Raw genomic sequence first — 15,350 nt, 5'->3', positions numbered from 1 at the left:
GTTGCTGGATCTTCATTACAGCCATGCTCTTGGAGCTCATGTTCTTTTCAAGAGTGTGTGGCTTGGCTTTGCCCATTAGCACAGAAACAGAGCACTTATGCATATATGAGTGCTCCAATCACTCCGTGTAAGACGTTGTCGGCGACGCATGCTTTCGCCTTTTGACCTTTTTTGTATCATTTGCACTCGTAGCAGATATCCACATTCACACACATACACACATCTGCTGGTAAACACACACACACACACACACACACACACACACACACACACACACACACACACACACACACCAGATATTTACTAGCAATCCCACTGCAGCCTTTAAACCTTTCCAGAGCCTTTAACTCCAAAGTTTTCTGCCTCAGCTCTTTAAACAGAAAGTTTCAGTCAATTCCCATGGTCCTATCAGAATCTCAAGTCTCTGTTTCTGATTCAAGTACGACCTCAGTCCGAGCCAGCGGCTTCACTGCCCAACACACACACACACAGACACACACACACACACACACACACACACACACACAAACACACACACACACACAACACACACACAAACACGGTAAACCCTCTCTTCCCCCAACATCCAAAACCACTTCTCTGAATAATTCACCGAGCCTGCTTTGTTCATCGATCCCTCTCTCCACCTCTCACTCATACAGACACATCTTTCACTTAACACACGGGGCCAGGAGCAGCATAATGGGCTCCTTCATCACAATTCAGCACCACTATGGATTCCTCCCCTTTCCTTTACTAATGCCTCCAACAGGTTGAACCTAGCACCCTGTCTGCTAGCCTTTGTCACAGTTGTTTTCAGGATGATCGTAACAAAGAGAATTTAAATGTTAAGTGAGCTCTAACAATAAGTGTCCATACCACGTCATCAAATCTCTTTTACTGCCTAAAGATGTTTAATCACAAATGTTCTCATAACATCAAAACATACTAGGCTCTCCTAAACTGTTATTGTCTCTCTAGTGGAGCCAAAAGCAATTATTATGGTTTATTATGAGCCTGCTTTAATAATTCAATCAATATCCGTTTCTCCAAACACTTCAAACTGTTTCAATATTTAGCACAGATGTTAAAGCTCATAATGATCTTCTTCATTCTTTTGAAGATATTCTCGGTCATTCCCCGGCACGCTTCCTGAATGATGCATTCACAGACTTTCATCTCCTTTGTGGAGCTACACACTGACCCTTTTTCTCAGCATCAGACATCTCTGCCTTAACATTCATCATAGTCTAAAACCAGCATCATTACCCATAATCCACCATGGGTTTCTGATGTGCAGGAGTTTGCTTTCATCATTTATCAGCAAAGACACTGACTTTTGACACTGGAAAAAGAATTATTTGAAATCATTTTGTTAGTTTAGATATTAGCAATAATACACAGGTGCCTTGATTATGCAATATATGTAACACACCTCTATTTATTTGTATGTTTTTAATTCAACATATTTGACTTATTACACTAAACATTTGATATTAAAAAAATCAACTGGGCAGAGGACAAGAAGTGGATGGCAGGTCCCATGGGATACTCATGGATCTGCATGCACACTGAGGTCATATCTTTCATGGTGATCTCTACAAAACACATATTTGAGAAAAAAATCTAACAATTTTAGTCATTTAAATAAGTAAAAAAAAAAAAAACTATTACTAGTATCAATAACTTTGCAGATAGCATCCAAATGAGAACAAAAACATTCTTTCACCAACAGATCCCCATTTCAAGATAGTCCCTTTAATAATACCTTCTAAATATCTGGAGGGATATAGTCTGTGGTAACAGATGAAACATTTCTTCATAGCATAAGATGGCAGTGGCATGAGTTTGAACAAGTTTAAATTTTAATTTAATTCTAGAGAGGGAAATGGCAAATCTTCTGATGGAGGACCCAGCAGCAAAAAAAGCACATCAACTATGATTATTTTAGATTTACGTCACAATACCACACTTTTCTATACAGTGCCGAAGCTTGGAAACGTGTCCACAGTGATGAAAGATGAAACACGGGGGTGATAAACTGTGGTCCATCTTATTCCAAACCGAGGGAGTCACGTAAAATATGTGAATTAATTTTGTATTGACTGTGCCTCAGTCTATTGCATCTAAAACCAATCAACAATCTCTTTCCAGTCATACTCTGTGTACTCGTAAACCTATTCTGTGTTGGGATCTTATTTAGTTGGTGGAGTGTAGAAATAAAGAAAGGGAAGAAATGAAATGAGACAGAATAGACATGTGACGCTGATTTTGAAAGGTAATATATGACAAATGATTTAGTCAAGTGTTTAAGTTTTTATATTATATCCTTTTATTTAGAAGGCCCTTGCCCTCATAAACTATCACCAAAAAAGACTCGTAGAGTGTGTGTGCTTATTCATATGTTATGAGTTTTACATGCTCACACTGTCATCCGCTTTTGATGTTATTGTTCACAACATAACATTGCAACAGAGATGCATAAAAATCTGAGATTATGTTTGCAGCAGTAATGAGGTGTCACAGACAATCTTGTTTTGTGACACACTGTATCAATGCACCCAATGAATGTTAATGGGTCCAATTTAAGCAGCATGCATTGTATTAGAAGAATTCATATGCAGGGAGTGATATTTTCAATCTTTATTCAGTCCAGTTAGTCTCAACAGACCCTGATACCATCCCACCCCTTTCCACCCAAAATGATAAAGAAACCAGAGAAAACCAGAAACAAACAAATCTTGGACAGTGAGAGCTTTTCTGCAAAATTTGGCATATGTATATTGCATTATTACAGTCTTACAAACAAATGTACAACAAATACATCATAAATAGACTCTTATTGTGAGACAGTGAGGAGCCAGCTTGCGTGGAGTTTTTTTTTTTTTTTTTCTTCTTTTTCCTCGTGTGCCCGTACGTAGGGGTATGACTTCCCTTTATGAGGAGTACTCATACTCCTCTGCACTGCGACGGCCGAAATCCATCCACCCCAAGTAGTCCCTGTCTGCTATCCGGTGGTTGGCACTCAGTCCTCTGCTGTTAGCCGTGGAGTTTCTGCGCACAGAACCTGGGAGGAGAAGTGGGGAGGACGAGGAGGGGTGGAGGTGACAGAAAGAGTGGGTGGAGGAGAAACAGAGCAGGGGGGAAATGAGTGTTCCTTGGAGTAAGGAGGATAAAAACTTCACTGATTGTGGTCCTACTTTTTGTGTGTTTATGCCAGAGAAAGCATGTTTGAAATGCTCTTGATTGTGGAAGTGAGGTGCGAGCAAACATGGTGCAAAAACACAGTGAAGGTGACTTTAATCAGATTCATTCTGTAAAACACTGACAGAACTGATAGGATTTATTTAGTGTTTTTTAATAATCAAAAGATCATAGTTCAGTTGGAATAATTATATCTGGTTAAATGTGGCAGTTTTTGGGTGAGATTGGACACAAACGATGCTCTCATAAAACCCAGCAGTTAATAGTCTTTGTGCGCTAAAATGTATTTTCAGTGATTTATGCTTTTAATAAAAAAAATGTCACTTTTACAAGTTTTTTGGCGGGTCAAATTTTATGCCCTCAGATGGCAGTTTAGCAGTTAGTTCAGTTCATTACATAATTACGGAGAAAGAAGTGTTTGCCATATTTGACGACTGATTATGTTTGGTCTATGTGACTATTTGGATTTTAAGTTCTCTTCTTTAGATTTGTGTTGTTTTTTTGCTGTGAAGCTGGTTTGCTTTTGGACATTTTAACTGTCTCTCTCGCTCATTATTTTTCTCCCTCATTCACACATTCACACACACACACACACACACACACACACACACACACACACACACACACACACACACACACACACACACACACACACACACACACACACACACACACACACACACACACACACACTAAAGAGGATGTTCCAACCACAGCTGGACTTAAGGGTGACAGCATACCATTACCCTCTCTTCCTTTGTGTGTCCATGTATATTTATCAATGTGTATGTGTGCACAAATGTGTGTGTCCATTCCCTTGAAATAAATGATCACTGCACCCTCATTTCTTCTTCCTCACCCCACACACTGCGACCTCCCCCCGTCTTGTAAAACATTCTGATCTCTGAATCTCCGACATTTTTTATTCCAAGTGAAGTGAAGCAGGAATGCTATCCGTTTTGTAATCAATTGAACGCTCACAGAGATGCTGTTTTCACTCCACCCACATCCTCCTACGCAACACACACACACAGACACACACACACACAAACCGATGTGCACACACACACACACACACATAAACACAGCGTTTCAGCTCCCTGGTGTGCTGAGAAGATTGGCTGCAGAAGGCTCGACAACGACACCTCCTACACTGAAACATGAAAGTGAACAGCGAGCGCACGAACACAGACACCCACAAACACACACACACGATTAAGAAAACATACACATGCACACAATCTCTTAGGTATTACATATCAATGTCAATGTGCCCTTTGACATTTTACAGAATTCTCTGTCTGATTGAACTATTTCTGACTTCTGTTTAGCATTTTCCTGTTGCTAAAGTCTTAAACTAAAGATTATGCAACAACAAAATATATATTTTACAGCTGAATTGTGTGAATCTGTCTATTAATTGTGATGCGTATGTGTGTGTGAATGTGGAAAAATTGTGTTTTATGTCTAACATAACAGACCAAAACGCATCGTCCACTCTTAAGAACTAAAATCCACAATCTCACCTATTTTTTCAGTCTGTTGGAATTGAAAATGACTTGAAATTATCTTTAAATCACTTACTGAGCACTGACCTTAGAGAAAACCTTTCTTCCGAGCATCCAGTGTCTTTCTGTAAGCTTTGAGCCCCAAACATTTAGCTGGCTGTCTAAAAGCTCTGTGCGCAGAATTTAAGACTTTCTAGACATGCACAAAGTCAGTTTTTGGAAGCCAAGCTGAAAATTTCAGTTCTTGACAGTGTGTTTAAGTGTGTGTGTTGTGTACTGTGAGAACCCAGATATTTCCTCCGTCATGTCCTACAGTCAGAGAGATCCGAGCGCTGAGCGTGAGGTACTATGACAGGGGTAATAGAATTTTCTTGGTATTGAGGAAGGGAAAAAAAATTCAAGCCACTTGGAGTCAGACGGGGAGAAAAAAGTGAAATAAAATGGCATGACGCGAATGGCCGGAAGGCTGTGCACACTAATACTTGCTCTTTCAAACCACAAAAGCTTTTCAGAGCCACTAATTCATTTTACAAAGCAGGCTGTGCGCTGATTCCAGTAATTAGCAAGACGGGGGGGGAGGAGGATGGCAGGGAAATGCACTTGTCTCTGAAAATGTTGCAAATATTGTTGTTGCCAGATGTTTTTCTTTACATAGGCTACTCACATGCACACACCCTCCATCCCTTAAAACCCTTAAGCTTTTGTAGGATGACACCAAAACACATGCAAACAGACAAACAGGAACACACACACACCTTTTCTGGAGGAGATGAGTCTTGCCAGCAGCTCGCTGAGGTTGGCTCGGGAGTCTGCATCCTCCTCAGCCAGAGGAAGAGCTTTCAGCTGGGGGGCAGAGCGGCTGTGTTGGAGGTGGGGCTCTCCCAAGGTGTGGATGTCAGCCTCAAGGAGAGCTACTCAATACAGACAAACAAAGACACACACAAGAGCAGATGTCAGATATGAAAACTTATTGTGGTATTAATGAAATCGTTCAGGGGGCTTGTCTCTGCCTGCGGTGAGATTTGTACCTTCAGAAGGTGCGGAGAGGGAGCGCTGGCCCTCGTCAAAGAGCTGGGAGGAGAAAGGGAGCCCCAAACAGCTTGTACACAGGACTGCCAGCACGACACACACACATAGCCCTGCAGTCATCTAAAACACAAAGAGAGAGAGAGAGAACGAGAGAGAGAGAGAGAGAGAGAGAGAGAGAGAGAAAACACACAGGGAAAGTTTAGTAAGAAGGAATCTGAGATGCAGTCCAGTCTGCGTTTAGCAGGCGTTATCGTCTCCTGACTCAACAGTCATCTTCCACACTAAAAAACTACAACTGAGACAATCTGCCATCTGCCAGACAACTGCTCTTTCACAGTTAATGATCACTCTGACTGCACCGAAGAGGCGAGTGAATCAGAACAGCATATTCACACCATGATCCAGGGGCACAGCAGGCAAAACACTGTAGATACTTGGATCTTGATATCCTGAGCTCAATTTCAGCAGGTCAGATCAACCTGCTTGTCAATGCAGAGAGAATTTCTTTCCACTTTGCTGTCAGGAAACAATCTCATTAAAAAAATGGTAAGCAAGTAAATTTGTCTTTATATATAACTTTTAATTTATTTAAACAAATTTGAACAAAACCTAACTAATGTGATGTATTCACACTCATTTACATCCAAAAATGTAAAAAATTCAAGGCAAATTTGAAACAGAACATATACATTTTGCCATCTTTCGTTACATCAGCAGGTTGAAAATTGCCTTGTTGTTTGAATTCCAGCCTGATAATGAAGTAACCCATCTCCTAAAATGCTAAAAACCCTGCTGTCAGAGAGTAAAAAAGAAAATGTGGTTTCCTTACCTTGAGAAAAGCGATTGGCGTGTAAGAGGAGTGTGTGAGACTGAGGAGAGCACTTCTCTGTTGAGTGAGAAGGATGCCCCTTTTATACTCCCCGCTCAGCGTCCTGTGAGTGTGTGTGTGTGTGTGTGTGTGTGTGTGTGTGTGTTGCCTCGGTGTACATCCTGTGTATTCCTCGGTGTGTTAGCAAGTCTAATGTGGATGAATTTGCTACAACCTCAACAATAAGACAGCATGCTTCAGTTTTATTGTCTGTTTGCTCATCATAAAATTCAACATCAGGAGCTGCCTCGTTGACGTGCATTAATACATTTTATGTGTGTGTGTGTGTGTGTGTGTGTGTGTGTGTGTGTGGGGTGTGTAATAGAGTGTGTTTAAGTGTGTTCTGCACATACGAGTGAATTATGGATCAACAGTATAGCTTGAAAACAGTGTTGAAAAGTTCTTTATTTTGATGAAAATAAACTAGAATTGTATTCAGTATTAACTACACTTTAACTGCTGTCATGAGGTGTGTGTGTGTGTGTGTGTGTGTGTGTGTGTGTGTGTGTGTGTGTGTGTGTGGGAGGGAAGCTGTGTGTGTGTATTTTTACACACCCACACATGTATTAGATGTCAGCGGATGTTCACACTTAAAAAGTGGGCGGAAGCAGAGAGGAGACTCTTCAGTTTTGTTCATTTAACAGGTGACTGAGCTCGAACTGAGACATCTCCACCATCCTCCTGCGGTCTCTCTCCCCCCTCTCTCTAACCACCCAGGATTACCCCGGCTCATTGATCATGCAGGTGTAGCAAATCATTCAGCCTGAGTCAATAGCTATTGATCAGCTGTAGTGAGTTAATGTTTTTATTAATGGGGCTGACAGCCCGCTGATGCGTGACGGGATTATGATCTCTGCCACGGGACCGGAGCTGTTTGTACCTGCTGAGATAATGTGGACATAACAATGTAGCATCAGTGAGGCTGTTAAATAAGGTTAACATCCACTGGGGAATCACAGAGGAGAAATACAGACATCCTTTTATTGTTGTAGTCTAACTAAGAGAGATAAATGAGTGACGGATTTAAAATGGAGAGCTGACTGAATGAACACACACACATAAAGTGATCGGTACTCAAAAGTATCTCTCCTCCTGGAGTGCTGACATTCAATTAAATATGGATCAAGTGCTCGTTTGCTCCCAAATAAATTACCATTACATCCCTCAGAAGTTTCTGTTAAAATTAGCAACTGTTCCCCTGATACTTGACTTATAATTGCTGGTGGAGATGAATGACTTGTTCAAACACTACATACATATTTCAAATTAAAAGAAAATGGTTGCCACACTACCCAGAGTCAATGTACCTGAAACCTGCTACTCAGGGACCAAAACAGGCCAATATTTCAAAATCTTGATCAGTTTAATCTATCTAATCAAACATAAGAATGTACCTGCAATATATATGGTCAGAGGAGTACTTAAAATGGGGTTTAAAGCTGCTGGCTTTGTTATGTAAAAATATTATTGTCTTAGTTGTTAAAATTAAAAGTGAGGCTGTAACAGAGAAATGACTCCACCCTGATCTCTATTGCACCAAATTTCTATGAATTATGTTCATGTAATTAGTTTGCATCCGCTCAGATGACAGAAAGGTAACACTTCCCAGAGTTTACATCTTACAAACAGTTTAATACTTGCACTGCATTTTATTTTATTCTTTTAATATATATATTATCTTTTAGCATCTTTCGGCTCTTAGTTTGGTTTTATGGCCACTCTGTGAATCCAAAAATGGAAGACAGTTGTGAAGGAGGTCGTCAGTGGACGCACAGTGAGGTGTTCGACCTCAAAAGTAAAATAAAACCTTTGTACAAGCAAAACTTGAGGGATCGAATCAACCGGTCTGTGTTTGCTCCGACTCTGCACACACCTCCGTACAGACATTGCTTCACAAAAAGCTATAATTAATCATTTTACTGTCTTTCTCTTCATTCTCCTCCTCCTATCATCCCTCATAAATTTGCTGGCTTCCACTGAAACTGTACATGTTGTCTTCAATGGCCTCCATGTTTATTTGCAAACGACAGCATGCTGCATGTGACGTAGGATGTTATTGTTCTTTTTGGTGTTCACACTGGAATCTGGTATGAGCCACATTTAAAAAATATTGTGAAAAATTATGAGCAATAAATCAGAATTGAGCGCTAAGGCTTTCAGTGTGAACATAGCCATTATGACAGTGTCAAGTCATCTGCTTGTTGTGCTGCCCCCAAGTGGCCAAAAATTCTATTAATGTCGATTTAAACGTGAATATATTTAAAACAAAAAATACAGATTGTGCCTTTTATTGGTAGTCATTATGTAAAAATACTAATCATGTTCACATGCAGCTATTTTGCATAATCTAAATAATGATAAAGTTGATGAAAAAGTTACTTCTGCACATATTTAACATTTTTCAACATATCTGTAAGGTTCATTTTGTATTTATCTATAAAATGTTCACTGTGTTTTTGTGTCAGTTGATCCAGATCGTTTCAGCTTTTCTTTTCACTACAGTATGAGAACATCATACTACTTCCTACATTAGCATTAAATATAGTCTCTAATGAACACTAATGAAGCACAGTTGAATAGATGTTGATAGAGATCTTGTTGCCTAGATGCCACTCTGATCAAACTTCTTCCTAAACAGTAGTGAGTTGGTGCTCTGTCTAGTCATGGTTGGATTAATCTGGTAACAGATATCAGATATTAGGTTGTGTGTCTGTTGTATGCTGTTTACTGACATCACATTATAGAATTTCCTGGTATAAAATCCACATAATTCAATCCAGCCACCTCTGGCTGCCAGTTGCGAGGCTGCTTGCCGAACTTTGGGCCAAAACTACCAGTCGTCACTCAGGAGCAATGAGTCTCTCTCTATCACATCATCTCACTCTTTCACATTCAGTCTGCCTGTCTTTCTCGCTTACTGAGGATGCTGTAACGTCTCTCCAGGCACCATCAGAAGGCATGAGTGTAGGAGGTGAGGCCACGGCCGTTCAAATTAGAATTAATTAACCATGTGGTGTGGGAGGCGTGCATGTGTGTGAAATGTGTGTTTCTGAGTTTTGGTCTTGAGTTTCTACTTGAGATATATACTTTTAGCCATTTCTGCATATGTGTGTGTCTTTGAGTTTGAGATATGGACTGCCACAAGGCAACCTGTTGAACATGTTTGTTCTCTCACCTCCCAATGTAGGCGGGCAAAAATCAGCCTGTGAGCTGACTGCCCATCTGAATGCATGCAACTCACATCAGGACTGAACTGACTGGAGTTTAAATGCTTGTTAAAGCGTCTAATTAGTGACAGTGAAGAGCTTTCTTTGAAAGAAATCTGCAATTATAAAGAGAGACAGTGAGAGACCCCTTGCTGAGGGCATTTGCTACAGCTTTGGTATACAGTTAGTAAACACGCTAAATAATGCATAGATCTATTAATGTATCTGTCTTTGTGGCGTCGTCTCACACTCACACACACAAATATGCACTTAGACCGGTCTCAGAAGACCATTTTTTCCCACAAGGTAGAATCTGGAGCTCCCTCACATATTTCCGTTTCCTGATGATTTTACTTTCTAAATCTGCTGAACTGTAGGTAATATCTTCCATGTGTGAATTGCGACTCTCTGTACGTCGCTGTGCTTCAATTACAAGCTCAGCAGGAGTCTCATGGCATCAGGAACATTACATACTGTACACCCATCTGTTAGTTTCTATAAGAGTATCTCTGTGTGTGTGTGTGTGTGTGTGTGTGTGTGTGTGTGTGTGTGCGTGCGTGTGTGTGTGTGCGTGCATGCGTGTGTGTGTGTGTGTGTGTGTGTGTGTGTGTGTGTGTGCGTGTGCGTGTGCGTGTGTGTGTTTAGATAATAAAGATGGTCAAGTCAGCATATCAAGGCTGTCATTTTAATAGAGAACTTAATTACAAAGAGTTGGTGGAACCTGACACCTTTTTCTTGTACAAGAAGTTGATACTGATTTCATAGACATTCATTTAAGGTCCAGTGTGTAACATTCAGGAGGATCCATTGGCAGAAAATGAATATAATATTCATAGGTATGTTTCCATTTGTGTATAATCAGCTAAAAAATAATAAGCAAGGTGTTCTTGTTACCTTAGAATGAGCTGTTTTTATCTACAGAGGGAGCAGGTCCTCTTCTACGGAGTCCAGCAAGTTGAACAGCCATGTTTCTTCAGTAGCCCAGAACGGACAACCCAAACACTGGTTTTAGATGGAGCTTTTCGTGTTTTTGCACAGCCACCACACTTTCTCCTTCACACTTAACAGTTAAGCAGTATTCAGTTGGTTGCAATACGTAACTTCACCACTAGATGCCACTAAACCCCACTGGTCCTTTAATGAAACAGAAAGCAAAAGTGCTGTTTGCAAGAAAATATTTTCTACATGAAATATGATCCAGTTTCATCCAAATCACTGATGAAGCTTTGCTTTTGTACAAGTGATGAGGCCCAACTCCGATATTGATAGAAATTGGTTTACACTTGTGAAGCGCATGTCCCCTTTTGTTTTACAGGAAAAAAATATTTATTGCATTTCGATACAAGCTCAGCTGAGCTCTCCATTAAACATATGGCACAAATAATAACGCACAGAAGCACACTGTCAACAAATTAAAACTTTTTAAAGCAATAGTTCAGCATTTTGGTTATTTCCTATCTTAGCCAGAGTTAAATGAGAAGATGGATACCATTCTCATGGCTGTATACAGTACTACCAGCAGCCAGTTAGCTTAGCACAAAGACTGGAAGATGGCATGCCTCTGTCCAAATGTAACAGTGAAGAAAGTCTGGCTGGTGACCACAGGAGACTCTAGGAAGAAGGCAAGTGTTACTAGTGACCTTTTCTGCTGGCTGGCAGGTTTTGTTACCTTCGTACTAGCCAGGCTAGCTTTCGTTGTGCTAAGCTAAGGCTAACTGCTGCTGGCTGTATAAATCTTTTCATCAAACAAACTATGGGTTTAAGTGAAAATTAAATTAATAAAAAAACTTTAAAAACCTCAAACTATGGCAGGGTTGCTACATATGCAAATTAGTTCTCGCACGCAGAGCAGTCCCTGTGTTGTGGATGACAAAGTGCACATGATGTCACATAATCCCATTAGGACCAGCCATTGTCAGCAACCCTCTCCATGTGAAGCCTTAAAGCTGCATCCTCACCTCAAGTAGCAAACACCAGAGCCCCAATCACACACTTGTGTATGCATATGCCAGTATGTTTTCTCCATACAATTCAAGCACACACACACACACACACACACACACACACACACACACACACACACACACCGCCAACATGTGGACGGTGCTGGTGGTGTGTGGATACATAGATGGTCTAGCAGCACTTGAGTCCCAATGAATTCAGATTCAAGAGTGATGTAAAAAAAAAAAATGGACTCTCTGCTGCATTCAGAGGAGGATGGAGGCCCAGATACCCCTTTACACACACACACACACACACACACACACACACACACACACACACACACACACACACACACACACACATATCTGAGAGACAGGATGGATCAAGATATATCCAACTATACATCCATTACAAACTTGCTGCATGGCTAGGAATAATAAAAGCTGATTACACAGTATGTTTATGCAGAATTATTTTCAGGGGCTCCTAATCCTTCCTGTCCTTTCCTCTTATCTTTAAATTACCATACCTGTAAACAAGCTCACTATTCTATTCCTTATATCAAAATGAATTTAATTCTTCTATAAACTTAAAATGAAGTTAAAGTTATTAACAAGGATTTTATTAGTCTCTCTGCTGGATAGGATTCATTTCCACACATGAAGCTTTCCCATTTTCTTCGCCAGGGCTGCAGGCCACTTCTCAGTGTCATGTGAATGAATCTCCCAGGAGATCAGGCACCAGTATGGACAGGACAGGATAGAGCTATTACACCGTGTGCTTCCCATCAATTGTTCTGACACGCGGGTTGATGAGACCGAACTCGCCCCGCCACAGCAATAGGCCCATTATGATGGAGATAGTCACACATATTATCATGTGCAAATTGCTCAAATCTTTTTGTTCTCGAGGTTTTCACCATGTTACTCCTCCCATCTCTTGTGACAGATATACAAATGCAGAGTGGGAGATAGAAATGTTGTAATAGAGCAGCTATTTAATTCATGTTGGATTCCCTCCTCCCGCATTTGTCAATTTGCTGAAAGAAATTAAACTGACCTTCAAAACAACATCTAGGTCCTTTTTAATGTTCTGCAAGAATAAGATGCACAAGAGTGGAGAGAAAAGAGCAAAAATAGGATTACGAGTGAGGGGGTTAGCAGACAAGGGAATGAGAATGACGGATGGTCAGAAAAGAGGGGAAGATGACTGGAGGGGAAGGGAGAGAGATATTCTGTGTGGCTGGTCTTTGTAATAACTTAGTAATTAGCAGCAAGCCAGAAACTTAAGCTCTGTTAGACTCAAAGGGTCTCAGGGCAGTCAATACTATTGATTAGCGTTAATGAAAACATTGTTTCACCTTCTCTTGGCGATTCTCTCTGGAGCCCGAGATCCAGACAGCTCACGGTATCCTCAAACTTTTTTGGTATACATTTCTGATTTTTCCTTCTTCATCTCTTCACTTCTTTCTCATCTCTAAAAACTAACACATATTTCTACATGATCAGATGGATGGCTTAGAAATCCATTAGTGAACATGTAATCATGGAAAACCCACCACTGAACACCATTTGAAACACTCTATGTGAGAAATTAGTCATAATATTGGTGATAAATGCATGTTTCATGATCTACAACACATGTGTATGATGGTGTTCACAAATGCATTATCCAATACACAAATACCAAACAATGAACAAATCAATACAATCAAATACAATCAAAACATCACTAGAATATATATCAGTATTTTACATATGTATTTCTAACCTCAAGTTCATAGATGTAATAACATTTGCCCTTGTAAAGCATCCTGTTAATTTGCATTTACAATTTACAGATTGTTAATTGTGTGCATATGCATCACCTCACACAATTTAAGAACCAATTTAATTTGTCTTTGCTATGTTGTTCAGTTTATATCAGAAAAGCATAGTGTGTGCATAGTGTTGTAAACCCGAGTTACAACACTATGAATGTCTTCCAAAAGAGATCCTGGAAATGTATGCCCTTATCCCCACATTTAAACATTTATCTTATCTCCCTTGTCTCTATAACAGCCAGCTTTTGACTCTTCCTTCAAGTATGACCGTTCAGAACAGCTATAAACACATTTGCCTTACAACGTGGTAGAAGAAGACATTGTAGTTATTTCAAATATACAGCACTATCTTTTCCTATTGAGAATTTTTTCCTATTGGAAAACTAGTCAGTCTTTGTGATTGAAGTTCTTTCCATTTTTGCCATTTCTCATAAAACCAGTTTGAAAGTCACTTAAATATTTTCCTTTTGATCCAAATTGGAGGTGAACCGGACCTGTGAAGCATTTATATACATGTCACAGAGAGTGTGATAGGATATTTATTGCTTAAATGTGGTACATGAAACATAATTCTATTCCTTATATTTTTTGATGAAATCATCAATTGAATTAATCACCAACCTGTATATCCAAGCCTATAGAGCTTAGCTTGAACCTGTAACCTGTTAGCTCAGATCATCTCAGATCACAGTGTCAGCGTTAATATTCCAGCTCAGGTTCCCATACTCAAAGAATAGTGTGTACACTAAATACAAAATGACACATAACCAGCCAAGAATAAAGAGCAGGAAAGATCTATTTAAAGGTTTAATCGCTTCATCAACGAGGTTCAGACCTCGACATGCTTCAAGTGGGGCCCTCGACAATATGAGGATCAGTTTAATGTCTTTATTGTTAGAGGTTAGCACTGAAAGAGACTGACATTTCTGATGAGAGGTCATGATGATTCTTTAGGGTCCTCACTTTGCCATGTTGCAGCTAACAGTCTCTCTCACTTGCAAATGTCATTGTCTTTGTGTCTTCTCCAGCAGTCAAATTACATCATGTCAAACAGGGAAAATTGAATAAACAGATTTTGTTTCCACCGTTATTGATGGCAGGCAACACTCTTCTCAGATGGGGATATACCTGTCTATTATCTGTCTACTTTTAGATGAAAACTTGCTAACCGATGCTACAGTGTGCTACTGAGCTAGAATATTCTGTATAAAGATCTATTTTCCTTCAGTGTAAGGATAGAATTTCGGCACAGAAACATGGATTTTATATTTGTATCTGCAGCGAGCACCCAGGTTTTTGCCCTCAGCTATTCTTGCAAACTGCTACTGCATGCCGTGATCTTTTGCATAGTGTTTTCATGACTTGTTGTGTAACAGCAGAACTTTTTCATTTAGTGTCTTGTATCTGGAGACACAACCCTGATGAAGGCAGCATTGTCAGTTGTTTCCGTTGATGTGAGCATCAGTGTGTGTGTGTGTGTGTGTGTGTGTGTGTGTGTGTGTGTGTGTGTGTGTGTGGCTTTGCTTTTTATAAATAAGTATCTACTGTAGATATTTTGGCCTGTAACTTACAAATACAAGTACTGATCCTTCTCTACAGTTTGATATCACTAACAACCATTTTATACGAAGAATAGCCAGGGTTACCTATGGCCGAATGGCCCCTTACCAAATATTCAGGTGGCCCCCAGTGGCCAATAAGTTTTATCCCCATGCTGCGATACTTCTCCAGCACAACTTTGCAGTTCCACAAACATCCTGATTCCTTCA

The 15,350-nt window shown here is 40.0% G+C and overlaps 1 protein-coding gene across 1 annotated transcript; it reads right to left on the bottom strand.

The window, feature by feature from the left end:
- Nucleotides 1-2,628: 2,628 nt before the first annotated feature.
- Nucleotides 2,629-6,674, bottom strand: LOC127357357 (cholecystokinin). Its single transcript, XM_051389494.1, has 4 exons — nt 6,571-6,674; nt 5,741-5,861; nt 5,468-5,623; nt 2,629-3,067 (listed from the first exon to the last, which is right to left on the bottom strand). Exons 2-4 carry the CDS (start codon nt 5,859-5,861, stop codon nt 2,937-2,939), a joined length of 408 nt encoding a protein of 135 aa, XP_051245454.1. The 5' UTR covers nt 6,571-6,674; the 3' UTR covers nt 2,629-2,936.
- Between the last annotated feature and the right edge of the window lie 8,676 nt (nt 6,675-15,350).

Source organism: Dicentrarchus labrax, unplaced genomic scaffold (assembly GCF_905237075.1).
Source record: "Dicentrarchus labrax unplaced genomic scaffold, dlabrax2021, whole genome shotgun sequence".
Classification (NCBI taxonomy): domain Eukaryota; kingdom Metazoa; phylum Chordata; class Actinopteri; family Moronidae; genus Dicentrarchus; species Dicentrarchus labrax.
This window is presented reverse-complemented; position numbering and strand designations above follow the sequence as displayed.